Here is a 27,660-nt window from a genome sequence, read left to right as displayed (position 1 = left end):
TGAAAAGGTTGAAGTTGTGTGTTTATAGGGGAGGCTGACAAATCTCTAAGCAAACCAATGTTTGTGTATCTTATTCTAAATCATATTTATAATACTGAGCTGAATTAATAATTCGCAAAACTAACATTTTTCAAGGGAGACCTAAAGTATGCTTGCTTGACCTGAAATGGGTGTATAGAGGAAATATTCAGGACAATTTAATATAATCATGGTGCCACTTAGACAGTCACACTCAGATTCACAAAATAAATGTTTTTGTATTTAAGTGTCTGCACTGCATGTTGAAAAAAATCACACCTTTTTAAACTCTGTGCATAACAGAATTTGTGCAACAGGGACAGTAATTGTTGTTTAATATAATCTGTCCGTTCATCCATCCATCCATCCATCCTTCCATCCATCCATCCATCCATCAGTTATCCTGATCAGGGTCACCTATCCCAGGCAGCGCAGGGCAGGACCCTGGACAGGAGGCCAGTTCATTAACCCTAACCCTAACCCAAACTTACCCCCTACCCAGCCCTAACCTTAACCATAAGTAACCAAACAAAATATGAGACCTGGCTATTTTTGATTGCAATCACAGTTTTTATAAAATTGAATTTCCCCTTGTGGGGACTGAAAAAAAGGTCACCACAAGGTGAAAACAGCAGGTGTTTCTCAAATTGTGGGAACGTTTGGTCCCATCAATGTAATACCTTCACGACCCCCCCCCCACACACACACACTATGGGCAGTTAGCCTGACTATGTCTTTGGACTGCAGCAGGAAATGTGAACAACAAAGTGAGAAGATGCAGACTCCACACACACAAAGGAGGCAGGGATTCGAACCCACAACCCTGGAGGCAGTAGTTACCACTTAGTTTATTACATGTATTATGTGTCTATGAGGTTTTTTATGGTGGGGAAGAAAAGCCCTACAGCCCTTCATGGCTGCCACCCCCATCACATCCCTATCCAAAGACCTGCATACGTACCTCAGAAGGAAAAGGCTGATGGCAAGTGGAGGCCGGTTTGCTCCCTCCCCACTCAAAAATTCACTCTGGCCCCCGAGCCCCCTAGTGTAGTAACCGTTTTGTGGCCTGGGGGGGCCCCACGCAAATGTGTGGTTTGAGTGGTGCTAAACACTGCTGTTGATGGCAGGCTGGGATGGGTCATCGCTCAGTGGTCTCATCGAATCCATGCCCCCCGCCCCCACATCCCAGGCCCACTAAAGATGATAGGAACACCAGAAAACATGCTCCCCGCTTCGTGAAGATCCGGATCCAACCGGATCAACCAGCATTTCACTCCCCCACCCCACAGCAACTATTCAACTCTAGAATTCAATGAGCAACTCAGAATTATTACAGAGAAATTTATTCATTGTCAAACATTATCTTACACTGGTACATGGAGATATTCCAAAAGGATCTATGAAAGAATCTCTTATCCTGTACTTTACTCTATAAAACAGAAAACCATAATAGAGACACAGTAGGTAGCAGGTAGCTATTAATTTGGTGCACTTCCCATATGAAGGACCATCCAAGCAAAGACTGCAGAACGTGGCTTCCTGGAGAGAGACTGGAGAACCCAAGCTTATAATCCCTTAAAAGCTCACCAAAAAACAATAAAAAAAAACCATCGGGTCATGTGACCAAGGGGAGGGTGGAGTTTATAGTATTAGTGTGAGACATGTTGGAAGAGATGAAGAAATTCTGTCTGACTGTGGGTTAGAAGGACAGAAGGTCTTTTCCATTCTAGCAGTGAGTGGTTCTCTCCAGTGGGGGGAGGGGTTTGTCGGACCCCCATACCATTTAAATCTCAGTGCAGCTCGCCGGTTCAGGGACAGTCAAACAGCGAGCTCTCAAAGTCGCCATTTCTCAGCCTTTCCTCGCCTAGTACCATCTACAGATTCAGCAAGGTGCTTCTAACTTCAAAGCAAGATGGTGGGCGGCAGAGGTGAGAGAGGGGGCCACATAACTGGAAGGGGTGTAGTTTGTCCATCAGGGCAGCGACCGGTTGCTCCCTCAGAACTCCAGCTGGTGCTCGAAGAGGGCCACCAGCAGGAGACATGCCCAGCCGAGGAGGAGACCCAGGTTCTGAAGCAGGAACATCAGCCAAGGACGCTTGGTCCTCACCTGGCTCATCTCTGGGAGCTGTAGGGGAGAGAAGGGCGGGGCCTGTCATTTCCCAGGCTGCCCATTGGATGGATAGGATGTCCATAGGCCGTGGAACCGTGAGGAGGCTAGCTACAGGTCAATTTTCATTGCGTATGCCAATCCATTTTCCAATGTGTTTCATAAAAAAGTTGTATGAAATCCATATTAAAGAGTATATTTATAATAGAGCACTGGGAATTTGTGCAAAAGCTTTCAGGAGCTATACTTTTGACTTTTAGTTGAATTTTTTAAGTTGCATCTGGTGCCTTCTGCTAAAAAAAAACTATCCATCTATCTTCCAACATTTGATTCAACAAATAAAGTCTGCCCTTGACATGCTAGTTAACTAAACCCGTAAACTTTGGGAGTTTTTTTACAGTTTGATTCGTGTGTGTAGCCGGAATGTTCTCCCAGTGCCGCCCCCCTATCCTCTGCTAGGTGACCCCCCCTGACACCTAAATCCTGTCCCCCTACCTTGTGCCCAGTTCTTCCTGGCATAGACTCCAGGCTCGGTTATGAAAGACGTGGTTCCACGTACATGTGGGCAGGGGGTGGCAGGGGGGTGGGGGGGGACTCACCATTTCCACAAGGGAGAGGTAGAGGAAGATGCCGGCGGTAACGGAGAAGATCCAGTGCTGCACCGCCGTGTCCGTGGAGACGAAGAGGCCCATGTAGAGCCCCAGGAAGGCGGTGAGGGCGCTGAGGAAGTTCATCACCACGGCGACCTTGACAGAGAGGCCGGAGCTGAGCAGGATAGCGAAGTCACCTGGGGTGCGGGATGTGGGGGAGGCGGCGGGGGGGGGGGGGGGGGGGGGGCTTCAGTGAGCAGAATATAAACATGCAGTACTGTGCAGAGATTTTAGGCAGCCCAAGGATATGATGCTTAAAGCTATATATGTGGGCAGGAGATGCATATTCACGCAGAATAAAACACAATTTGACATCAGAACAAATGCAAATTAATAGTGACACAAAAAAAATAAACAAGAACTTCGTCTATTCTCCAAAAGTCTTTGATATCTTTCTGGATGGCTAGATGGACATCAGTTCAGTTCCCAAACCTCTCCTTTCATCACCAGCTTTCTTAATGAACTTAATTAGCCAAACAATCTGATGAGGTATCGATTAGCCAAGTGGTCCAGTCAAACACATTTGTATATTGGATGGTTGCTGCCAATACCAGTGAGACTTTAGGAGAGGTTTTGAAATGGCTAAGCTGGCGCACTTTGACACACACGTCATAGTTTTACTCCAGTATAAACATCGTTTTCTGTGACTGGCTAAGACTTTTGCACAGTACTGTATATACATATCAAATACACTCACCTAAAGGATTATTAGGAACACCATACTAATACGGTGTTTGACCCCTTTTCGCCTTCAGAACTGCTTTAATTCTACGTGGCATTGATTCAACAAGGTGCTGAAAGCATTCTTTAGAAATGTTGGCCCATATTGATAGGATAGCATCTTACAGTTGATGGAGATTTGTGGGATGCACATCCAGGGCACGAAGCTCCCGTTCCACCACATCCCAAAGATGCTCTAATGGGTTGAGATCTGGTGACTGTGGGGGCCATTTTAGTACAGTGAACTCATTGTCATGTTCAAGAAACTAATTTGAAATGATTCGAGCTTTGTGACATGGTGCATTATCCTGCTGGAAGTAGCCATCAGAGGATGGGTACATGGTGGTCATAAAGGGATGGACATGGTCAGAAACAATGCTCAGGTAGGCCGTGGCATTTAAACGATGCCCAATTGGCACTAAGGGGCCTAAAGCGTGCCAAGAAAACATCTCCCACACCATTACACCACCACCACCAGCCTGCACAGTGGTAACAAGGCATGATGGATCCATGTTCTCATTCTGTTTACGCCAAATTCTGACTCTACCATTTGAATGTCTCAAGAGAAATCGAGACTCATCAGACCAGGCAACATTTTTCCAGTCTTCAACTGTCCAATTTTGGTGAGCTCGTGCAAATTGTAGCCTCTTTTTCCTATTTGTAGTGGAGATGAGTGGTACCCGGTGGGGTCTTCTGCTGTTGTAGCCCATCCGCCTCAAGGTTGTACGTGTTCTGGCTTCACAAATGCTTTGCTGCATACCTCGGTTGTAACGAGTGGTTATTTCAGTCAAAGTTGCTCTTCTATCAGCTTGAATCAGTCGGCCAATTCTCCTCTGACCTAGCTAGCATCAACAAGGCATTTTCGCCCACAGGACTGCCGCATACTGGATGTTTTTCCCTTTGCACACCATTCTTTGTAAACCCTAGAAGTGGTTGTGCGTGAAAATCCCAGTAACTGAGCAGATTGTGAAATACTCAGACCGGCCCGTCTGGCACCAACAACCATGCCACGCTCAAAATTGCTTAAATCACCTTTCTTTCCCATTCTGACATTCAGTTTGGAGTTCAGGAGATTGTCTTGACCAGGACCACACCCCTAAATGCATTGAAGCAACTGCCATGTGATTGGTTGATTAGATAATTGCATTAATGAGAAATTGTACAGGTGTTCCTAATAATCCTTTAGGTGAGTGTATATACATAATAAAAATATATTGACACAGAGAGAGGACATGTATCTTACAATAGACATTCATAAATATATCAATGTAAACATTTATAAACAGACAGATGGACAGATAGATAGATAGATAGATAGATAGATAGATAGATAGATCTTTTTTCTTTCTCTTAGAAACACAGTGTGCCCAGTGTAGCCTTCAATAGGGTCCAACCCCCCCTCAGACTGGATAAAGTGCTGATTTCATATTTCTGCATTATAATTATATAGAAGCTGTACTGTGATGTGTCTCTTCACTATAGACACACTTTAACCATGCAGTCATGGTCCCGCAGGACCAGCCCCCCCCCAGTTTTGTACCCATCTCATGCGGGATCTCGTGGCACAGAATCGCCACGGTGGCGGCGGTGCCCATCTCCACAGAGGACGAGAATGCTGCCCCGATGACCAGCCCATCGGCGAGGTTGTGCAGGCTGTCCCCCACGATCACCATCACCGCCAGCAGCGACATCCCTGGCTCTGGGGAGCGGGGGGGGGGGCATAAGGGAGAGCTGGGTCAGGTGCCCAGCCTCACGTGGGACGGGAGGTGGGGGGGGCGCTCTGTTCACAGTCAGTAAAGGATCTTACTCTTTGGCAGGGGAGGGGCACGAGCTTCAGGCCCGTCAGGGGGCATCTCGACACACTCGGAGTCCTCCAGAGCACCCTGTCATAGAGAAGAGCATCATGAGCATGCAAACCCAGCAGTGTCTTACTGAAGTGCGTCCCAAACCCGTGCTGTGACAGTCACGCCCTTCAAAGCTCTTCAGGCATGTCCAACTGGAGGGGAGACCCTGGGGCAGACCCAGGACATGCTGGGGAGATTATATCTCTTGGCTGGCCTGGGAACACCTTGGAGGAGGTGAGAGGGAGGTCTGGGCATCCCTGCCCTGTTGCAGAAAATGGATGGATGGATGGATGGATGGAGAAGAATAACAAAACCTCTTCAGGTTGGACTAATGGAGAACAAGCCTCTGGGGTCCATATATTCTGCCTTCTGCTTCACCTCATCCTGAAGCCGTCTATCCAGTCAGCGGCCCAAGCCGCCCTGGTTCCCTGTTTCCACCAGTGCTGGGACTTTTGGTCTCAGGGGCCAGAAGACCTGGTGTGATGGACGGATGGCCCAGGTTGGGGAGTTTCACCACAGACCTTCTTTATGAAGGCTAATAACTAGTAGGCAGTGAGGCCAAGTTGTTACACTTCCCGTTCAGTGGCACCTGCCGAAAATTTAGATTAGGGTGGCCTTCAAAGGCCAGTTATTTTTGCAGGGGCCACACTTGGGCAACGGTGGGCTTAGAACCGGCCTGTAAGAGCCGTCCTCCCCCTACACACATAGACAAACGTAACAGATGTCGCAAGCATGAAATGTTAATGAAACCCTTCCAAGGCTGACCTCCACCAGGTCCCTATCAGACAAAGAGAAGCTGTTAAACCCTCCCCCCTCCCTTTTATAAACGAGGCGCAGTCCTTCCACAGCCAGGCTTCAGTTCCCTCCTGTTCCCAAGCACATTTATTTGAAGATCCATATCCTGGGAGTCGGAACCTTAACTTCCTTAACAACAAGCCGAACAGCTATAGCACAGTACTGAACGCTAGACTTCAGGCTTCTACTGAAAGATTGACCAGCTTCTGCTGAAGGCTTGAAAGATATACTGGCTCGTCTGCCCAAAGACAGCTCCTCACCAGCTGCATGGTGGAGATGGTTTTTCCCATCTGCGGTTGGACGTTCCTATGCATCTCCAGTGGGACATCATGGGAACGGCCCGATCGGTCACCAGCAAACAAGCGTCCCTGCCGGGAAGGAGAAGATTTGGAAGTCAGGTCCTTGCCTCAAGGAAATGAGCTGAGACTCCCATCCCAGTAAACTGGAACCCTGTATCGAGTCTTTCCAGAAAAAGACAGCAGGTGGTGCAGTACTACTAATAATGAATAATATAAAGAACATATACTTTTTCCTTCATAGAATCCATGCACAGAACACCAGTATCTCCATGTATTTCGACCAATCACATAGTAGTGAAGCAGCCAGCTCAGTTTGGTCATGTTTTCTGCTAGCAAGCAGAGCCATGTCAGCACAGTTACGGCTTGGGTACGACCTGCATACTTTGCAGTGGAAAACCTCCAGTTCACTTGGTTCTTAGTGGCAGTGGAAAAGCACCATATGAAGATAACCACCTCTATTAATCAGAGAATATCTCAGTTGCCTCTCATCAAAGTGTCATCTAAGACAACAAATGTAGTGTAGAAATATAAATGGAGATGTAGTATTATGTCTGAAGGGAACCAAATCTCTTTACAGGCAAGCTCGATTATAATTTAGCTTATGCTTATATTTTCAAGCCATTTACAGTAGGTGGCCATCAGTTCTAATAGTTTGAGAATTTATTCTGCAGTTGATCTAACTGAACTATAAAAATGTGGCCAACCACAGTCTGGTGCAGAGTTTGCCCAAGGCATAAATGAACTATGTAGCTGCTTATGGCCCAGAGCCCACCAGGGCCCCCCACCTGATAAGTCTATCAAAAATGGGAAGGAAGATGACAAATGACAACAAAGATAATGACATTTTTCTTAAGGCCCCGAAAAGAGTTCGGCCGGCCAGGTCTGGTGCCTCCTTCGAGAGACCAAACAAAACTTTTCCAGAGACATTTCTTCCAACACTACATGACGGCTCCTTGCCTGGCCATGTGCTGGCATGACAAGCGAGAAGATCCTCTCGATCAGGAAGAAGCTGTAGATGCCCGCTATGATTCCCAAGGTCTTCCACAGGTAGTCCTTGTCCTCCGCGGCATGCCCGTCCTCGTGGTCGGCGTGGTCGTGGAGTCCGAGGATCTTGAGAGAAGGGATAACAGGAAGCGGTGTCACCGTGAGAACGTCCAGCCTAACGCCGAAGCCTCTCGTCGGATTTCCTGTCAGCAGTTTGCACACAATGCGGGACGGAGCTGGCAGTCATCAGCTGTTAATAAGCTCTCATGAGAAATGAAGGCAAGGCCAAAATGTCCTCAGCGGGGATATCGCTGTCTTCCTGATGTAAGCTTTCATCCAAAGTCAACAAAATGCCAGCCTTGTTGGCACGAGAACAAATGTTTTCTGATGCTCCAGCTTAGAACTTAACATCTCAGGTCTACACCTTTCATTTGATACAGAGATTGCTTAGCGCTCTGCCTCTAAGCCCTGTCCTTCTCGTTCAGTTTATGTATAAAATATACCTGTCTATGTACATTTAAAACCATCATCTATACTTCATTTCACATATTTTTTCCTGCATATAGGGCCCTAATATGGTTTTTCTGGTTTTTCCCTTTCCTTTAGTGTGTTATATAGTTTTATGTGCATGTAAACAGTTTGCAAAGTCTTAAGACCCAAAGTACATGCCAATGGGAATAACTCTAACAACAGACACTTCTTCTCTAATCTGTCTGAAACACCCCATACTGTCTGTCTGTCTGAATTTCAACCCTTGCTTTCATGACATGGTGACAATTGGACAAGCTGACCAATCAGAGCACACTGAGCTCATTGTGGGTGGGGCTTAAAGCTCTAACGGAGTGTTTCAGATAGAGGGGTGAATAGAAATGTACAGTATGAGAAAAATGTTTTTGGAACACTGATGCATGTAAATCTCTCATAGAAGAACGCCAAAATAAAATTATGAACAGTGAAAGTGAGCATAATAGCTCCCCTTTAAGCAGCTTATCAGAGGTCCTGCAAATTTATGGATACCAATGCCTCGTGAGTGCGTGTATGTAGCCCAGTGTCTGTGTATTGTAAATAGCCCTCGTATTGTTGTTGCTGTAGTTATGGTTATAATTGTATTTTCCTATTGTCGCACGTGTGTTTTCCCATGTCTTGCGTGAACCCAGTTAGATCCTCACGTGTCTTTAGCGTTGAGTGCCTGCTACAGTCCAGTTCAAGACTATAATAAAGTTCTGTTCTGTCAAGCGAATCTCCTTATCCTTCGCTGCTCTCGCCATGCCTCGGTCTGCCCGGCTCTACAATATTTTTTGTGTCTGATTAAAACGATCTTCTAAACAAAACCGAAAACACTGAGGTGTCTTACAAGACTGGAAATACCTGAATTAGACCTAAATTAGTCTCCATGTTTGCCCTGCAGATTGGAGCGTCATCGATAGCAGAGGATGTGTACGATAGTATTTAACAGATAATTAATGCAAGACCCAGTCATCTGTTCCAGGAACACCTGGACTAGCCCATACCACTGCATATTCCCCCAATGCTCCTAATGTTGCACTTTCTACTGACGTAAACAATAGTCTTATTAGCTCCTTGTTTTATTTGGAAGACACTGCGCGTTGTCATATGCCATTTGCTTCACTTGCACATTGCTTTGGACCAAAGTAAAATGTAAATAAATAATATCTCCATCTCTATGTTGGTAGCTGATTGTGAGGTCAGTAATGGCTGTTTGTAGGTGTCATGCTTACAAGTCCCCTTTGTTCTGGGATGTTCCTCCCCTTCTTACCTGTGGGATGAGGTGCAGGAGGGCATCTCCGGAAAGCGTCCCCACCGCCAGGCCCACGAAGAGCTGCAGCAAAAGGTCGTAGACCTCCTGGCATGAGTTGAAGAAGACCAACGCAGTGCCTAACATGGAGCTGACGGTGACCAGGAGGACGGCAGCCGTGCTGTAGCCGTACTCTGTGGGAGAGGGGTGGAGAGAGGGATGGAGAGAGGTGGAGCGGTTTAGCTGTGGTGGACACCATGTCCTCCTACAGTGACCAGGCCCTGTGTCCAACACCTAACTCCAGGGTTATTCAAATCACGGTCCTCAAGGTCTGATCCCTGCTGGTTTTCCAGCCTTCCTTTACCTGTGAGCCAGGTGTGAAGCCTCTGACCAATCAGAATCAGTCATTATTAAACTAACTACCTGGGAGAACTGAAAACAAGGCCTGGATTTGGAATCCAGGAACCCTGGTCTACGCCAAAGAACTTTCCCAATGTGATTATTTGGTCATTTTACTGGATAATAATAATAATAATAATAATAATAATAATAATTTTCATTATTATAATTATACTTATAATCATAATAAATAATAATCATGTTTAGTAGATTCAGAGCCAAATTAATTAATCTGGGGGCCCTAGGCTGATCTCAGCATGGACACTGAAGAGTTGTTGTGATTTAACTAACTGCCCCATCTTTCCCCAAGCTGGGGAAGCTGATGTTTGCTGGAGCCCTGAGCTATATAACCTATGAGAGCCTGTGCATTAATCTGCTCCTGGGTCGATTCAATTTGGGAGTAACTTCTTGTCATTTATGAAAATGAAGAAGTAGCGGTGAGTTCTATCCATCCATCTACAAATGCTTAAAAATACAAAGTTGGTAATATAGAAAAATGTTTTGATTATGTGTGTATGAGTATATAACTCCCAAGGTCCATGCAAATTTCTCAGGGCTGCGCATTTCATGAGAAATATGGGAAAGAGGAAGAGGAGGAGTTCTTACTCTCCATGGTGCTCGGAGCTGGGCCGTGCCCTGCATGTGCGGCAGAGCTACAGGCATGGTCCAACATCTGCTGCACAACGGCTGGGCAGATGTTCCCAAAGTGCTCCTTGGAGATCGGACGTTGGTGCTTCAGCACAAAGATCTCCACCAGCTGACTGGCTGAGAAGCAGACCTGTTGAAACATGCACACATTATGTGTGGATAAATTTCGATACAAACAAAAATTCAGGCTTTGCTCATTAGGGCAAATAGACACACCTTTGTCCAATCAGTGCTGTGGTCATGTGACTCCTGAGGACAGCTCTCTGATTCGCTGGTTCCCGCCAGTCCATGGGAGGGGTCTTCAATGCTCAGCCTACCCCTGCTGTGCAAGTGGGAAGCCCCGCCCCCTCCTACGCCCAGAAGATGCAGCAAAGTCTCCAGGTCTAGGGATTAGATGGTGGCATGTGACATCACGTTAGCACAGTGCACAACAGCACGTCAGGTCTTACAGAGGCCTTTAATACAAACAACCTGTGCAAATTTCCACCTACAGTATATAAACCCACACCACTCCCAACATAAGCTCAATGGTTGATTAAATAGTTCCTTTAGCCCTCATATTTTCCCAGTCTCCTTTTCCAAATCCAAATGATGTTTTCCTGCAGACTCTACATATTTTTATTAGACACTAGGAATGAAATCACTATGTCAAATGGGTCAGGGATGCAGAATTAAGCCCAAATGGCTGCAGGTTCGAAAAAAAGTACTGCTCTTGTGGGGTGATCATATGCAGCACGCGATCCTCGCCTTTTACTCAAGAAACTAAGTGCTGTGCTATTTTTAAATGCTATCCTATTGATTCTGCTGAACTATTTTATTACTACTGCTGTGTGTGATTCTCACACTAGGAGACTCTACAGTACCACCTCTTTCCTTTGTGCATGTGCACAATGCCGATAAAGATAGCGTCGACACTGATGTGCCAGCAGGGAATCTAAGGGGCATTTTTCACGCGGGTCACCTGCGACTTCCAGGTCGCTGGTTCTATTCAGGGACTGGAAAATGCGGTCCACAAAAAACCCCGGGGACGGAAGGTTCCTCCAGCTGAAGCACTGCCCCCGAAGGATGTGTCCGATGATGGCCCCCGCCACTCTGGGGACAGCTTGGGGGGCAGCGCCGCGTCCATCAGCCGTGCCCACCCCCTCCATCAGGGACAAGGCGTCGACGCACTGGGAGGAGAAAGCGGGAACGGCGGTAAGGAGGTTAACCTCCACCAGTGGGCGCTATGGAGTAATGTTACAGGAGACCTGTGCGTGGGATTCTTTACATTTTTAATAAATCGGTTTTTTTTTTATTATTATTACGCAACCAAGCTTTATGAGTCAGAGACAGTCTTTCACCAGAGATATATTTAAATGTTTCATTGTCAATTGAAATATTCCGTGGTTTAAAATGCAAATAATTTCAAGATTGCTATGAGTTATTTAAAGGCATCTTGAAATGGATAGAAAGCTAACTGAAGACACATCGAAAATTCATTAAAATACCACATTGTGTCTATTTGATGAAATATGTGGCTTGTTTCCTATGTATTTATGAGTATGAATAGAAGAGCTCTATCCATCCATTCATCTAGCCATCTTCCTTGTTTATCCAGGTTTTGTTTGGCTTGGAGCCTATCCCTGTAAGAACAGGTCAAAAAGCAGGGGACACGCTGGACAGGCTCAGTGTATACACACACTTACACCATGTACCATACAGTGACAAAAAATGTACTGAACTGCAAGAGGAAATTGCAGTATCTGGAGAAAACCAATTCAAACAAGCAAAATTAATAGAGCTGTCCAAGAAACTGAATTTCCTGGAGGAAACTTCCTGAGGGATTAATAAAGTTTGTCTATCTATCTATCTATCTATCTATCTATCTATCTATCTATCTAAATGGGGTTGGGATTTGAACCCACTATCCTGGAGTCACTACGCCACCCTTCCAGTCTTAGGTATCGTGAAGGTATATAAGGTATCTTGAAAGCAGGTACACTTTCATGTCTCTGACATCATTAAGATGTTGACCTAATAGGCATGTCTGATTGGTCGACGCAGTGCTGACCCGCGGGTGCTGGGCTCTGGCCCGGTAGTACCAGCTAATGACTCGCAAGATGCTCTCTGTCTCGTTGGCGGAGAGGTACTCATCGTCTTCCTGGGGGTGGAGGCCCGTCACAGCTGAGAGGTAGTACTGAAAGTCCCCGGGAGAGGAGGAAACATTGGCCAAGCAGAGTTGCTCCGTGTTGACCATGTAGTACAGCAAGACGGTGGAGATCCGACCGAAATCGTCCTCCGTCAGGTACTCTCCACCAGGGCCCGGCAGCACCGACAGCAGCAAGTCTGTCGTAAGGCACTGAGGAGAAATGGCAGGGATTCATGAATCCGTGAAATCTCCAGACAAAAGGGGTGTCCTTTGGATATAAATCCGTAACAAAACAAGAATCTACAGAAACAATGTGAGAGCAGAACAACACCAGCGGGGCATGTGATTGGTTAATACATGTTTTTGGGCAGTTGTCAAGGAAACGTTTAAACTGCTTACCAGTCGGACCTTGCTTAGGTGGCGACTTACCAGATGGGACCGTCAATAACAAACAGTTCAGCGTCAGCTTAAGTACAGGAGAACAAGCTATTAAAAGAAACTCGGGAAAATGCTGAAAAATAGAAAATGCTGTTATGTAATTATATCCAGGAACATGTTATGTGGAGAGGGAGCCTGAATTAAAAGGCTGCCCTTTCTTGCAGGCGGTTCACTGGACGCCCCAAGCCAGGATGCAAGGTCCCCATATGTTTTCCATAGACAAGCTGGGTGGGGGGAAACAGGGGCTTCCTGCTCTCTCATCAGCTTTACCTGCTTCATCAACATTTTAACCACCCCCGTCCCTCCAAAATGACCTGCCTGTAAATTAGCCACAGGTCTGACAGCACACAGACAGGGCAAAAAATCAGCATACGCCAGTGACAGGTCTGGGATGCTTTTAGGGAAGTCTGACCTTTACTTTACTTTACAAAAGTGTAAAGTTAACCCACTGAAGACATATCCACCCATAACCAATAATCCAGAACAGAATCGCTATGAGCAGAGAGCACAAGTCAGGGGACACCCCGGATGGGACACCAGTCGACGACAGGGCACAAAAACATGTGCATAATCACAGGCAAAGGGCAATTTAGAGACACCAATTAGCCTGCCTGCATGTTGTTGGATTGTGAGAAGAAACCGGAGTATCTGGAGGAAACTGTAAGCCAAGGAGAGACTCAAACCCACAGCTCTGGAGGTATAAGGCCAAAGCATGAGCCACAGAGCCCTCACACTCAGAAAAAGAGAGAATAATCAAATCAACCATGATTTTCCTAAAAGTCATGATTTTATATGGCATTACAATCCTCTCTTGCTTAAGGCTTGTTATAAAGTATCCGATTCTCTGCCAGTGTACGGCACATTTCCCAAACCTTACCCCCCCCCCCCCCCCCCCCATACTGAAAAGTAGACTGACAAGAGTCAAGAGTTCCACAAGAAAAAGGGAACTTTCACTGACATGCAATAGATATACTGCAGGATGGTGGTGGAACGTGCTAGAACCCGTGGGACGTGTCACTTCCTGATGTCCTTTCCTGCTCACAAACCATGGGTCGCTTTGAGAAACCCCCCCCCCCCCATACCCCACCCCCAACACTCAAGGCTTGGTGCTGGAGAGCATCCCGGTTCAGATATTCGATAACCGGGAGATAACTCAGCAACCCCCCGGGACAAGCCCATGACACCCACCCCCATTCCCCCCAAATCCCACCACCTGACCTGCTGACACTGCTCGAGGGTGCCCCCCACCCGGCTGGGACACTGCACCGCGAGCAAAAGCCTGGCTGCCAGCGCCCCCGTCTGGTCCCTTCGCAGCTGCGTCGGGTCGTTCCACACCAAGGTCCCGGCGGCGTCTTGCTGGTAGGCCATCGCCAAAGCTGCGCTCGACATGCACAGACCAACCACCAGGGGCAGTATCTGATCCCCAGGAGCCATATTCACAACCTTGAGTGGAATATAAGAGAGATGGGGAGAGGACTGGGGGTATTGAAAAGCAGAAGAGGGAAAGCCTACGGATTTTAGAGCGATTGTTTAAGTCAGGGGTCTCCAACTCCGGTCCTGGAGAGCTACCATCCAGTAGGTTTTCTATCCTACCCGGCTTCTGATGAGCCACACCTGTTCTCAGGTAAATACCAAAACAAGCCAAGTGGGACAGAAAACCTACTGGATAGTAGCTCTCCAGGACCGGAGTTGGAGACCCCTGGTTTAAGCACTGGTTTCAAGATGGTTCACTTTGGTCAGCGCCAGGGGGTCTCATTGAGACCTCATTGCCTAATTTGTGCCCTCCTAAAGAGAATGGCTTGCTAAAAACCCTAACCCCACATTAAGAAGGATTAACCTCAGCCAGCAGGGGGCAGAAATCCCTTTTTTGGGAAATAATTAGTGCCCAAGGTTCACTCCAGTGGTATGTTTTAGCTCGAGGGAGTTCAGTATTGTTACGCCACAGAGTTGGATCGTACGAGAAACTTTAACTGGGATGAACAATCCCACCCGCGATACTGAAATCGGGAGAAGAGCAGGGGATGCATAGCCAGGAAGCGAAAATGCAGAACCTGGACATAGACGTGAGTCTAAACTACACACATTTACCATCTAATAAGAAGGTTTATCCCTGACTTACATTTGAGGAAACACCCTTTCGTTGGTGAATCTCCAATTTCCACTTTTGCACATGTATCAGCCCCAGATCAGCAAGTTTAACCCAAAATTCTTCGCTGTGAGATCCAGCTAAGCGGGAATCTGTGTCTTTTAGTGGGGGAGGCAGGTGCATAGAGTAGGCAGAGATCCAGCTGATGAGTTACGAGCACGAGATGAGAGCAGCTGCCCCCCCCCAAAATCTGCAGCACCGTCCTTGGTCCTCACATGGGGTCCCCACGCTAGTCTGACGCCAACCCCCCCTCCTTCCAAGGGACCATCGCATGCTGAACATCGCCCGCAAAAGCGTCCCTGCGTGTGCCCCCCCCGAACTTCGGCACGGAGGAAGAGAATCACAGCAAATCACAGCAAAAAAATCAATCATAATTCCTCACCTGCCGTCGTCTTCCTGCTCGGGGTGATGAGACAGAGGTGGCTCTGACGGAAGGTTCTGGAATTCCGTCGTGCTAGCAAGACCGCTTATCAAGAAACAGGAATTGCACAAGCTACAGGGGGATTAGTGGAGGCAGCCTTATAGGGCTTCGGTTGCCATGGAGAGCAGCGCTTTCATTTTAACAATGAGGGGACTCTGAGCTTGGCTGGTTGTTTGGTGGGGGGGGGCAAATCTCCAATGTTGGTGCCCCGAGAATGAATCACACTCCAAAAATGTATTATCTTCAAACGGCAGCTCTCCAGATGGGGGGGGGGGGGGGGGGGGGGCACTTCTGGGGGTGATTTGAGACAACTGTTCGCCACAGGGGCACAAATACCAGCTACAGAGAATGTCGTTCGCTGCCCATCATAGAGGTAGCTGGACCTTACAGAGGAACATCACCCCGAGATCCAAAGTGGGAATCCTCTCTCCTACAAATTCTCCCAGCACAAAAGCAACAATACAGAGATCACTACTTAAAATAAAAATACTTACGTAAATACTTAAACAGAGAAGTTTCCCAACCCGAGAGAGTATCTCAAATTTTGCTCACTGTAGGATGATGCCTGACCAAACCAACGGGGCACTCCAGGCTACCAGATTAGGTCCAGACCTCTGTCATGGTCTTAATTGGCCTGCATGTCTAATGAGGTTTAATTTCTGAATTTAAAGCTCCCATTCCTCTCGTCGTTCTCTGAACTAACTCAGACCCTAAAGCTGCAGACTTATTTCCTGTCATTTTAAAGATCTTTCCTGTGCCTTAAGGACAGGAGAATGGTATTTCCCTGTAGTTCTGCTGTGAGCAGATCAGAGGCAGCAGGCCCATAGAGGCAGCAGGCCCAAAGGGGCATCTGGCCCATAGAGGCAGCTGGCCCATAGAGGCAGCTGGCCCATACTACATCTGTTTTAAATTATGAAACAAGTTACTTTGAAATAACTCATGACTAAAATTTGCCATCTAAAAACACATTTCTCTTCACTTTGGAAAAATTCTATGTTGTAATATTGTAAAATGTATTTTTACTGCCTCATTTTTTTAGCTACCAGTCACCACCGGTGTGGAGCTATACCAGTGGATATTTTATAATGTCATTATAAAACAAATTAATTCTTTTAATAAGCCTAAATGTTAGATTTTTAGACTAGCCGCTAACTTTGAAAACTGAGTGGACCAATTAGTTTCTGCCAAATTTAGTTCCGCTAACTGTAAATCCACTAACATTTTTAACTGGGTGATGTGAACTTAGTGGGCTTGAGGGAATGGCAAATAGATGTGTCTCTTACAGTCGATCAGCCCAGGCCACTGTGCAAACATGCAAACTATCTAATGAGCTAGTCGACCAATCAGAACATTGTAAGATGCCCTTATTGTAAGAACTATTTAAGGAGATTAAGAGGTGGTGTCCAGACCAGTAGACCCGTCAAAGAAAACTCAGAGATTTCTTCCACTTCCCAATTTTGTTAACATTTATTTACAGACGAAAAAAAACAACAGTTTCCAAGTCAAACAAGAAAATGAGTCAATAAACAGAAGGTGGGATAAACCAGATGGGGGACACATCCAGAAAGGACTTAGATCAAGCGCAGCTCTGAGCTATTTGTAAGCATTTGCAAAAAATTTTTTATTATTTCCAAGAGATTTATCCAGCTGTACAAAAAAATCATCATTTGAATGGTTTCCTTCTGGAATCGTCGTCATGGTAATTCTATCTTCAAACATGGTTTCCTGTGATTGATATCAGAGAGAGACAGGTGAATTTTACACGTTGTTGGTCCCAAGCATGTCGATGATTATTTAACACAGTTCCTCAAGATTCGTGGCTTGTGTTTGAATCTGCGAACCCATCACATGACCAGTCATGTCCGTAACTGTGCCGTGGCTTTTAAACATGTGGATTCTTCTCCCTAGCACTGAACTCTCAGCATCAGCTGGTCCTTGAAGACTTGCCTGACGTGTTCTTCTGGCGGCCGGCTCTGTCAGATGGTGATGGCCCGCTCATTCTGCTCAATGTTTTCCACCAGACCCTTGGTGTCAATGCTGGTAGAACGCGAGGGGTCACTGTTGAAGTAGAGGGTGTTGTCGAAGGTGCACTCCTGCAGGACTGGCCTCCGCTTGTACAGGAAGTAGCCAGCGACTCCCACCAGAGTCAGGATGACGATCACCACAGCGATAGCGACTCCCGCAAAACTCTGGGGGGGCTCCTCAGGCTGAATCACTGAGTGACGTGAGGGGAGAGACGTCAACACTTGTGTTCATGCTAGAGAAAGGACTTCAAGTTCACTGTTGTCAATCTGCTCCAGTTATATGTTGATTAATTTTGCCCACATTCTCAAAATTGCCCACAGTGTGTGATTGTGTCCTACGCTTCCTGGGACAGGCTACATGTCCCTATGACCCTGGTCCAGGGTTAGAAGATGGATGGATGGATGGATGGATGGATAAGTAAGCAACTATAATTAAAGTCACTTACCGGTTTGGGGTTTTTGTGTTGGGGGTATAACTGGAGAAACAAAAAATGTTCACATAAATGCCTCATATTCTTTATGTATGTACGCTGCTTGAAAACCAGTGTTTATTTCAACATTATTATTATCAACATCTGCAATTTTTCATATTTTTTTAAACTAACACAAAAAATCTTGCTCCTGAGAAAACTAACAAGTGCTTTATAAAAGCTAGTGCTGTGTATTGCAGAAGTTACTACTGTGACTAAGACAGAGACTGAGTACTAGTTAATGTAAGATAAACTGCTGTTACATGTCAGGCAGGAGGTATCACTACAATCTGTTTGCATGGAGACAGAGCTAAGACATGAACATTCAAGTTACTGACTTGTACAGGATAAGTTAAGCCACAAGGAGATGACTTAACTTAGATATTAAACCAACTAATATTTAAACCAAAAATGGTCTAAGAACTGGCTGTCCATGGAATAGAGGGCTGCAAAAATTAGCTGTACAAGTCACCTTCTCTGACCCATACTGGCGAATGTATCCGTCATAAGCATTCCCTTACCTTTGGGCATCTTGCAAATGTAAGACTTGTAGCGGTTGCAGTTGTTGTTGTTCCATTTGCCTGTGTCCGATAAAATCTCGACACATTCTTCATTGGTGGCAGATGGCTCGCCAACAAGCCACTCGGAGTAGTCCACCACACTGTTGTCAATCCACAACCAATCCCCTGTGCAGACAGTACAGGCAGTCCCCAAGTTATGAATCAGATCTGTTCCCTACGTCTGTCTACGCTGAATGTGTAGGTAAGTCGGAATGGGCATATATGTTTCTTATTTAAGGTCAGTTAGTCAAATGTTTGTCTTACTATATAGCACATTTTACCTCTCTATACATATAAAACACTTAAAAAACACTTCCAAATACACTAAAACGTCTTGCACGTAATAATAATTATAATCTAGAAATAGCAATAGTAACTACATACAGTACTATACTGTACCTCAAGCTGGTGAATCGTAATGAAGTCAAGCAATGTTTTTTTATTACAAACCATTGTGTTTAAGCAGAATATTTTATATAATAGACTTCCTGGCAGTCTTCTCATAAGTGGGACGTTCTTAACCCGGCGACTGCCTGTATATATCTATAAACTGATACATGGTAAAGGCTGGGTGTCTCTCTGCGGTGTCTCTCTGTTCCCATTCACTTACAAGGCTTGCATATTCCCCAGTCTGAGCTGATTGTCAGCCTATAGCCTTTCAGGTTTGAGTAGGAAACCCCAGCAACCCACAGAATGGGGGAACCTCCCCTCCTGGGTGTCCATGACCTCACTGTCATCCTTTTAAAAATTGCTTTTGGGCAAAAGAAGGAGAAAAAAAACCCATACCCTTGTGGAAGGCCTTTAATCGGAAAGGTTAGCAATTTAAATGGTTGTTCTTGAAAAGCACTCAGCCTGTTAAATACCAAACCTTGCAACTTCACTGTTTAAAGTTCTACTCAAAAAAGGTCTTAGGACCACGGTTACAAGTAACAAGGCGGTTTTGTGTGAGCATACCCCCCCCATTCCCCCCCCCCCCCGCCCAGGAAAGTGTCTGTTACCTCTGTGGGTTTTGTAAAGGCCAATCCAGAAGGCTTTTGATCCGTCCTGCAGTATGTCCAAGTTATCTTTTATGAATTTGGCCTCCACCGGGTCCTCGATGCTAAGCAAGGTGCCTCCTGTTGGTGGACAGTGAACAATAAGCACAGATGCAGTAAAGTCCCGTTATAACGGGCTTCACGGGACCTGGCAAAACAGTCCGTTATATCCAGAGTTGCTGTATGCCCAGAACACAACTACAGGACGCCATTTACTCATGCCACACCTCAGCAGACACACTTGTGGTATAGATTATTATATTGTACATGTAGTCCCTATTCATGAACTTTAGACCATAAAAACCTGGCACCTCAGAACAAAGGTGCGCAGAGAATAACCATCAGCCCGAAGGAGAACATCAGCCGGGGCAAACAGATCATCAAGCGCAGAAAAGACCATCAGCCCGGGAGACGAGAAGCCCACAAGAAACCCTCCGGTGAAGGCCCAGCTGAACAGAGAACAGCACCCAAGACAAAGCTTCACCAGGAGAGAGAATCCAAAGGGGCTCCACTCCACTGCTCCAAACGCCGCGCCTTCCTGAGTGCCATCAGCTCAACAGCTCTGCCATCAACTGCCAAGACCCCCCCCCCCCCCCCCACTCTTCAACCAAGTAAACCAACTTCCTTTCATTCTAACAACTTAAGCTGTTCTGTTAACCTGCTATAAGACTTTAGGGTCGTGTTCCACAAACTGTGCTTGCTTTGCAGAACAGTATTTCCCATTTCAGGTTACTCATTTAAATCCGGTCATTGCATTTTCATAATTATATTGTTTGTTTTATTCCGTTATTTCGTGTTTGTTGTTTGTGTTAGGTGTAATGTCTGTCTTATGTTAGTTGTAGTGTTAGTTAGGAATAAATGCATGTCTTTTACACAACTTCAGCCTCCGTCATTGAGTGTCTCACACTAAGTTCCTGCCTCTGTGCGATCTTGCTACACGCTCTGAACCTCAAACTCGCCTGAAACATCGCGAGACTCTCTCTCATCGGCCATGAGGGGAGCTTCGCTACCAATCGTTTACATTACCTGGTGATGCAGCTCGCTGGACGAGCCTTCTAACCCAGGTTACTAAGCGATACTGGTAATTAGTGAATCCCATTTAAGTCTCACATTAACAGACTCACAGGGATACCGCAATTGAGTTTGGAGGAGCCGACCATTCGGCATAACAATTGGTTAATAATTAGCATTAAATAATAATTAATTAAACTTTAATTAATTTCAAACATATTGGTGGAGATATTAAAAATTACCTGAGCTAATAATTCCTACACCTGGGAGAACCATAGCCAGTCCACGTTTTTGTGCCTACCAAGCTCTCAGCCAATCAACAATAACTGGTAAAGCCATGGATAACAGAGAGGAAGCAAAAATGCGGACTGTCTGGGGGTCCATAAGGGGGGGCGATTGACCGTACCCATGCGCATGCAGTCGATGGAGGCGTGAGCCCAGTTCTCCATCATGAGCATGAAGGCGTAGCAGTGGCCCCTGAAGGGCACCCACGTCCGGCGCCTCTTCGGCTCAGGGCAGATTCCCGGGAGCTGAGGAGCATCGGTGGGAGCGATTTCTGTGGTGGAGTGACACAATGATTCAGGCCTTCTCATTCTTTTAAGGAGGTTTTATCTAAAAAGCCTCAACAGAAAAAAGCCATCTTAAATGAAAGTGAATATAAGTGAATACATAGTCCCGCTGAAAAAAAGGCAAATTAAAGTCCATTTAACAATGTTAATTAATAATAATTAAACATACTAAATAAAGCTATGAAAGAATAGGTTTCTTTAAGCTGCTGCAAGAGCCGACTGACTCCATATCGGTCCTTATTGGTTCTTATCAAATGCAAATATCTGTAATATAAACTGATGGACATATACAGTATGCATAGGGTTGTGTGTTTCTTTTCGCAGTCTTGTGATATTTCATTCTTTATAGCCCAACCAGATTCTTTTGTTCTGATGGATACTCAAATTAAATACAATTTAGCATTTGTTGTTAACGGTAAACAGCTCATGTGTTTTGTATTAGATATAACGTTTGGATTCAAACTGATACGAAATCCAATCACATAGAAAAACTTAGATACGTAGAGGTTTTCACCACAGTTTTGACTGCTTTTGGCATAAAATCTCATTGTGTCCATGGATTCTTTCAAGAACAAGTATATCCAAGAGAGAAGGAGGATGTGAAGTGTGTCCTTGAGTGTCAACTCCAGTAACGAGAATGTTTTATGACCTTTTGTGTGTTACACAACGTACTGTGATGCTTATTTTCTGATAACCCTACAAGCCCCATGACACTAGTCAGGGGCATTGCTAGGTCCCTAAGCATCAGGGTCTTAGTCCATAGACCTAATCTGCCCGAGGATCTTCATATTGAATTCTCTCACCTTTGAAGTTATGATGATGTAACACTACAGATGTTTTGGGAAACACAATCATGGACTAGGAGTGTTGTGATATATGAAATTCTGAGAGCATGGTTGGTAAAATATTTGACCTAAACAAATCATTCAGGGCTCGTTCAGATTCAGTTGGGGCCTCGGCCCCCAATACCCCAGGCTCATGACACTAGTTCATGAAAACATTAACCAAGTTAGGCCGAAGCTGATACTCAGGTATTTGGTTGTCATTCGGTTACATGGTAAACCTTGCATCAACCGGACTTCAACAATAGGTCTTTGAAAAGAAGTTTGAGTCATGCCAACAGCTACTGATGGTTCAGTGAAGCTTGACGGGTCCTTGGTGGCTGTCTTACCGGGCGAGTGCTTGCACAGGGAGTAGTGGCTCTCGCTGCAGGAGGCCGTCTTCCACTTGCCGTCGACGTCGATGTACACGCACCCTATGTTGTTGCGCGGTTCCCCTGGGGCCCAGTTGGAGTACCGCATCCGCCAGTTATCAGTCCAGCGGAAATACCCGTTAGTCTGAAGAGAGTAAGTTTATAACATGATATATGCGGAATACTAGCTAAAATCCCAGACAGCCAGTCCTATTATAACATCCTAAATGACATCTATTTCAAAATCGTGCACTTGCACTGCCCACTGTGTGCTTCACCCCGATTACTCACACCATTCACGGTGGGCACATGCACGCTACTATTTACAACATATAACATTAAACACTATCCATGACACTACAACACGACATAATGCAGCACACTAAACGCTAATTACATACAGCTAATTACATTATTTACACAGAAGACACCGGTCCCGCATGCCGTGCTGCATGATGGGTACCCCCAGTTCTAAGTATCTATCTATCTATCTATCTATCTATCTATCTATCTATCTATCTATCTATCTATCTATCTATCTGTCTATTTGTCTGTCTGTCTGTCTGTCTGTCTGTCTGTCTGTCTATCTGTCTGTCTGTCTGTCTGGCAATCATTATGATGTTGATGATCATCATCATCACTACCACCACCAATAATATAAACAATAATAATACAAGTTGGATACAAAACTCTTCACAATGCCGTCCCAAAAGAAGACAGGAGGAGGGTTTCTGGCGAGAATGGAGAACGGTGACTGCGTACCTCGTTGGTGTTGAGGCCAATCCACATTGACTTCTTGTGCCGGTAGATGAACATAGACACGTAAGCCTGGGCGATTGGGTTCAAGATGCTCGCCAGCTCCGCATCGTCCGCCTTGCACTGCCTTCTGGACTCATCCCAGTTCATCTCCTGGGCTACCACCTTGTAGGAGTCATTTCCCAGCTTCTGGTAGGTCTTGGGAAGCGCGGTAGTTGCTGGGATATTTATCTGAGGGTCTGGACCAGGAAGCGGAAAATCCAACAGAGTGCTTGAATGTGCTTGTTATTTTACCCGGAGGTTTTTTGGCATCAGAATCAGAATTCATTTAACTGATCAGGTACTAGGAACTTTTGGCGGTATTGGTGCTTATATTCACCGATAACATAGAAGAACAAAGAACATCGATTAAGGAAAATAGATAAGAAAATAAAATAATAGAATAAAGGAATTAAATACTGCAGCGCAGTGCAAGCTGACAGAGATACAGTGATCTCGCGCTATATGACGGTTCAGCTATTGCGGCCCCGATATATCATTGATTTTTCCCCCAACGCACCACAGTTCTCTGTGATGTGTGTGTGTGTGTGTCTATATATATATATATATATTACATATTATTATTATTATTATGTTATATCCTTAGCCCGATATCCACATATCATATGTGTTTACAAAGTGTGTTTTAATAAGTTTACACGTGTTTAAAGCGTGTGGCAGGGGTATTTTAAAGCTTAAACTATAAAAAAAAAAATATATATTTATATGGTCTTTCTATATCGCGGATTTTCACCAATCGCTGATGGGTCTGGAACGTAACTTCCGCGATAGCCGGGGGATCACTGTATATTGAATATTGAAATTTAAAAGTATGAAAATATATGATGTCCAGTACATGAAAAAGATTAATAAAAAGATGAGTGCAGAGTGAGTGGGGGATTGACAGAGGCAAGGACTTAGTCAGCGGGGGTCAGGAGACTTGTTGATGAGATACAGGAAGAACTTGAAAGACCAGCCCTTACAAAAGCCGGAAGGTCTTCTGTGTATTTGACTGAGCATACATATCCAGATCTTTCTTATTAAGAGCAACTCCAGTGTGGAAACTCCAGGGAAAGTCTTTTCTTGACAAACATAACTGCCAGCTACTTCAACAACTGAGTGCCAGTGACCCACTCATTAATGTTCCTTGATTTATCTTTGAAAAACTTTTCATGTACAATGTCTTAGAAAAGGAAGAGAATAGGTGTCTGTTGTACCATCCAAAGAGCGATAAATGATGATACCCAACAAAGTGTTGAAAGTGCGGATTGATTGAAAAACTCACCAATGTTCCTCTTGCAGATGAATCTGCGCTTAGCTGAGCAACCTTCAACTTTCCAAAGTCCAGCGAGGAGTGAGGAGCCTCCGACCATAACCACACAGTCGTACTCCTGACCGGAAGGGAAACACACTTACACCAACACTAACATCTAGCCATGAATGGATTAACATTGCTAATAACCACTGACTGTTAAGGGGAACAAAGGATCTGTACTGAAATCTAAAACATGTGTTTTTTATATTTTGTCTACAGAAAATATCGTAGCTTACAGTAGTTACAAACTTTAGTCCATAAACCATAAGCCAATCAGCAGGCAAATGCTGTAGGACAGAAGGGTTACTTTTGTGCTGATAACTCCTTAAATGCAAAAATGCTATTTGCAATCGAAGCCATTGCTTACATCGTCATCCATGAATATGTAGCTGCGCTCCGGCACAGATACTGGCTGGCCTTTGGCCCAGTTGGTGTAGTAGACTCCCCTTCCGTCCGTCCACAGGAAGCGCATCTCCCAGTTGACGTCGTTGAGGCCGATCCATGCGTCGGAGGAGATGCCAGTCCTTGTGATGGTCAGGTATGCTGAAAGACAATTGGTTGGGGGGAGGGGGGGATGAAGATAAGATGATGTTTCTGTATTCCTCATCCAGAAGGTTCTGGCTTCTACCCTCACACTATTGATATTCCAGGTTCTGGCTTCTACCCTCAAACTATTGATATTCCAGGTTCTGGCTTCTACCCTCACACTGTTGATATTCCAGGTTCTGGCTTCTACCCTCACACTGTTGATATTCCAGGTTCTGGCTTCTACCCTCACACTGTTGATATTCCAGGTTCTGGCTTCTACCCTCACACTACTGATATTCCAGATATGCCACCTCTCCTGCAAATTGACAGAGCAGCTCCCTGAAATCCGCAAACGATGCACTATGTCCTGGAAATCTGTCCACAGAGAATTAAAAAAAAAGATCCAATGCAGGGGTGTGGCCTCGGGAAAATCTTCCCTCCCCCAATCAACAACCTTTACTGTTGCTAAGACTCTCAGGTGTTTTCATTCCAGTATTGCTGCTCACCTTGTTCCCTTTCATTCAGGATGGATACTAAGTTTCCTCCCAGGTTGATGCAGTAGGATCTAGCATCTTGCCAAGATTTCAGGTCAGATTGGGATTCACCAAAGAACTTGTAGCACTGGATACACAAAAATGAACAAACGAAATAAATAACCGGCAACACCTTTACTGGAATGATTCAGGTGCTGAATGGTACACGAGTTTAAGGTACTTCACCTGGGATTTGAATTCTCCTGCTATTCAGTGGAGGGAGAGGGGGAACCTGCACTTAATAACTCTCACCTTTCCTTGGAAGAAATTCCAGTCTGGGGGGCAGCCTCCTTTAGGCGCTTCAGTGGGGGCTGCAGTGGCATTAACGGGAACGTCCATGTTTCTCTTACAGATTGACGGTAGGGTGACACCACAGTTGATGTCATTCCAGAAGCCTGCAGGCGGTGCAAACGATCCAGATTGAGCCCAGTCAGACAGTATGAGATGATCACAGACACGATCCAACACCAAGGAACCGGTTAATGTGTACTGCTGGCTTCATTTTCCCAGCATGCTCTGGGCACCCCTACCCACCCATGCCCTTGTATATGGTCACACAGTTCTCGTCGTTGTTGGCAAAGTTTGGTTCGTTGTTCTCCCAGGCCACGTATGACACTGGGCTTCCGTCCACCCACCTGGGGAGACACAGGGTAGACTTGTGTTACACGTGACCTGAGCATAAAGCACCATAATAACAATTAAAAAACAAATTTCCATAACTCCCTCAGTCTAATTAGTAAATACCATTTCTCTGACCATTTGTAATTCAGAAAATGTAATGAGTTTTTTGTTGGATTACATAAGGACTGGGTTTTGGTTCCTACTATGTAACATATGATGAGGAAGTCTGACTTCAGAACATCTTAAAAACAACAAAAAAATAGAATGAGTGAGTTTTGGAAACTTGCTCTTCAATTATAGTCATGTATCAATATACAGTAAGCTCAACCTCTATACACACGAATGCACACACACACACATGCGCACACACACACACGCATACACAAAAACTTCACCCTAAAGCAGTTGCTCCCTACTGATGGATGAGATGGGGACTTACTGAAAAGTTTTATCCAGGTCCACAGTCAAGCCGATATAATACTGGTCTTCATTTTCGCGGGATATCTAAAACATGCAAGCACACACACGTCACCCCATGTGACCGATCATGTGACTCTATGGTTGATTATCTCACTGTCACCATGGGAATGCTTGGTACATTTTACCTATTCATTATTTATATCATCTGGCTATTTTATTCTGATATTGCACGGTCTTGTCCAGAACTACACTGCTGTTCATCCTATTGTCCACCAATGCATCAGCCCCACACCCCCAAAAATGTGACGTAAGGTTTTCACTGTTCATATAACATGAAACCTGGTAGACACATTAGTCAGATTGGACCTAAATTTCATGCTACAATGATACAGTGCACATAACTGAAGAACAAATTTCCAAAACTCACTGGGTAATTTTTTTTTCTTTTTGAGATGAAAGTGCCAATGACCTAAAGTCAGGCTCCCTGTTACAGTGTTGGAATCCAAGATTTACAAAGTCCATTGAAATTTTCTCAAAAATGTATCCCGTGGATTGATTGAGTTTTGGAAATTCTTCAAAGTTTGGTCCAAATTCTATCAAGGTAAGTTGTAAAATCCTTCACATGTATTCCGTCTGTTAGTGATAAAATTCTATTGATCCTTTCATCTTCCATACTGATCACACAAGACCAAAGCATGGTAAAATTTTATTCACAAATTAAATATGTAAACTGAATCAAGGACAAAATCAAATTTCTTTCTCTGAACCATAATGTTTAGAATCACCTTCATGTTGCTCTTTCTCGTTAGAAAATGTGTCTCTTTCCAGCCTGCTTACATAACTCTGACTCACAAGCAGATCACAATCCAGACCAGTTACTGGTAAAGCATAAATTTCAGAGTAGGATGCAGATGCAATCCTCACAGGAACTTAGAACATAGGATTCTAAACTAATGTACAGCCATCCATCCAGGTGAGTCCCAAGAAGGACAGAGCAAAGGTTACACTGGACAGAAGGCTGGTCCATCACACATGGTCTCATGGAACCCTGGAAAGTCCACGTTTTTGCTCCCTCCCAGCTCCCAGCCAATCAGGAACACCAGATACCTGGGTGTGCTGGGAGCTGAGAGGTAGCAAAAAACTGGGTTGGGAAACACTGACTTAGAGGTACCAAATCACATGTTCTGCATGTCTTTGGACCTCATGGTGAACATGACAAGAACTCGCAAACCAAA

At 45.1% G+C, this 27,660-nt stretch overlaps 2 protein-coding genes across 3 annotated transcripts in view; both read right to left on the bottom strand.

Annotated features, from left to right (window-relative positions):
• Nucleotides 1–1,345: 1,345 nt before the first annotated feature.
• On the bottom strand, nt 1,346–15,519 carry LOC111834277 (zinc transporter ZIP12). The gene is made up of 13 exons (XM_023793371.2): nt 15,315–15,519; nt 14,005–14,229; nt 12,271–12,558; nt 11,182–11,389; nt 10,437–10,603; nt 10,179–10,350; nt 9,195–9,367; nt 7,391–7,543; nt 6,395–6,502; nt 5,303–5,378; nt 5,036–5,194; nt 2,725–2,912; nt 1,346–2,143 (listed from the first exon to the last, which is right to left on the bottom strand). The coding sequence occupies exons 2-13, from the start codon at nt 14,218–14,220 to the stop codon at nt 2,015–2,017; spliced, it is 2,037 nt and encodes a 678-aa protein (XP_023649139.2). The 5' UTR covers nt 14,221–14,229; nt 15,315–15,519; the 3' UTR covers nt 1,346–2,014.
• Nucleotides 15,520–16,801: 1,282 nt separating this feature from the next.
• The window catches only part of LOC111834285 (macrophage mannose receptor 1), a 28,139-nt gene continuing 17,280 nt past the window's right edge, over nt 16,802–27,660 (bottom strand). Inside the window, exons 18-31 of one of the 2 annotated variants that reach the window (XM_023793399.2) lie at nt 26,445–26,509; nt 25,919–26,019; nt 25,637–25,779; nt 25,358–25,472; nt 24,691–24,866; nt 24,294–24,399; nt 22,976–23,208; nt 22,193–22,358; nt 20,859–21,008; nt 19,406–19,522; nt 18,369–18,533; nt 17,824–17,853; nt 17,301–17,568; nt 16,802–17,078 (exon numbers count right to left, since the gene is read on the bottom strand). In XM_023793399.2, coding sequence (XP_023649167.1) covers nt 17,330–17,568; nt 17,824–17,853; nt 18,369–18,533; nt 19,406–19,522; nt 20,859–21,008; nt 22,193–22,358; nt 22,976–23,208; nt 24,294–24,399; nt 24,691–24,866; nt 25,358–25,472; nt 25,637–25,779; nt 25,919–26,019; nt 26,445–26,509 — 1,806 coding nt within the window. In that variant the 3' untranslated portion in view covers nt 16,802–17,078; nt 17,301–17,329. Of the gene's footprint in view, nt 17,569–17,823; nt 17,854–18,368; nt 18,534–19,405; nt 19,523–20,858; nt 21,009–22,192; nt 22,359–22,975; nt 23,209–24,293; nt 24,400–24,690; nt 24,867–25,357; nt 25,473–25,636; nt 25,780–25,918; nt 26,020–26,444; nt 26,510–27,660 lie in introns of both variants that reach the window. The other variant, XM_023793398.2, reaches the window with a different exon arrangement.

The sequence above is a fragment of the Paramormyrops kingsleyae genome, chromosome 4 (genome assembly GCF_048594095.1).
Source record: "Paramormyrops kingsleyae isolate MSU_618 chromosome 4, PKINGS_0.4, whole genome shotgun sequence".
Taxonomy (NCBI): Eukaryota; Metazoa; Chordata; class Actinopteri; order Osteoglossiformes; family Mormyridae; genus Paramormyrops; species Paramormyrops kingsleyae.
Note: the sequence above shows the minus strand (reverse complement) of the source record. Positions and strands in the feature narration are given on the sequence as shown.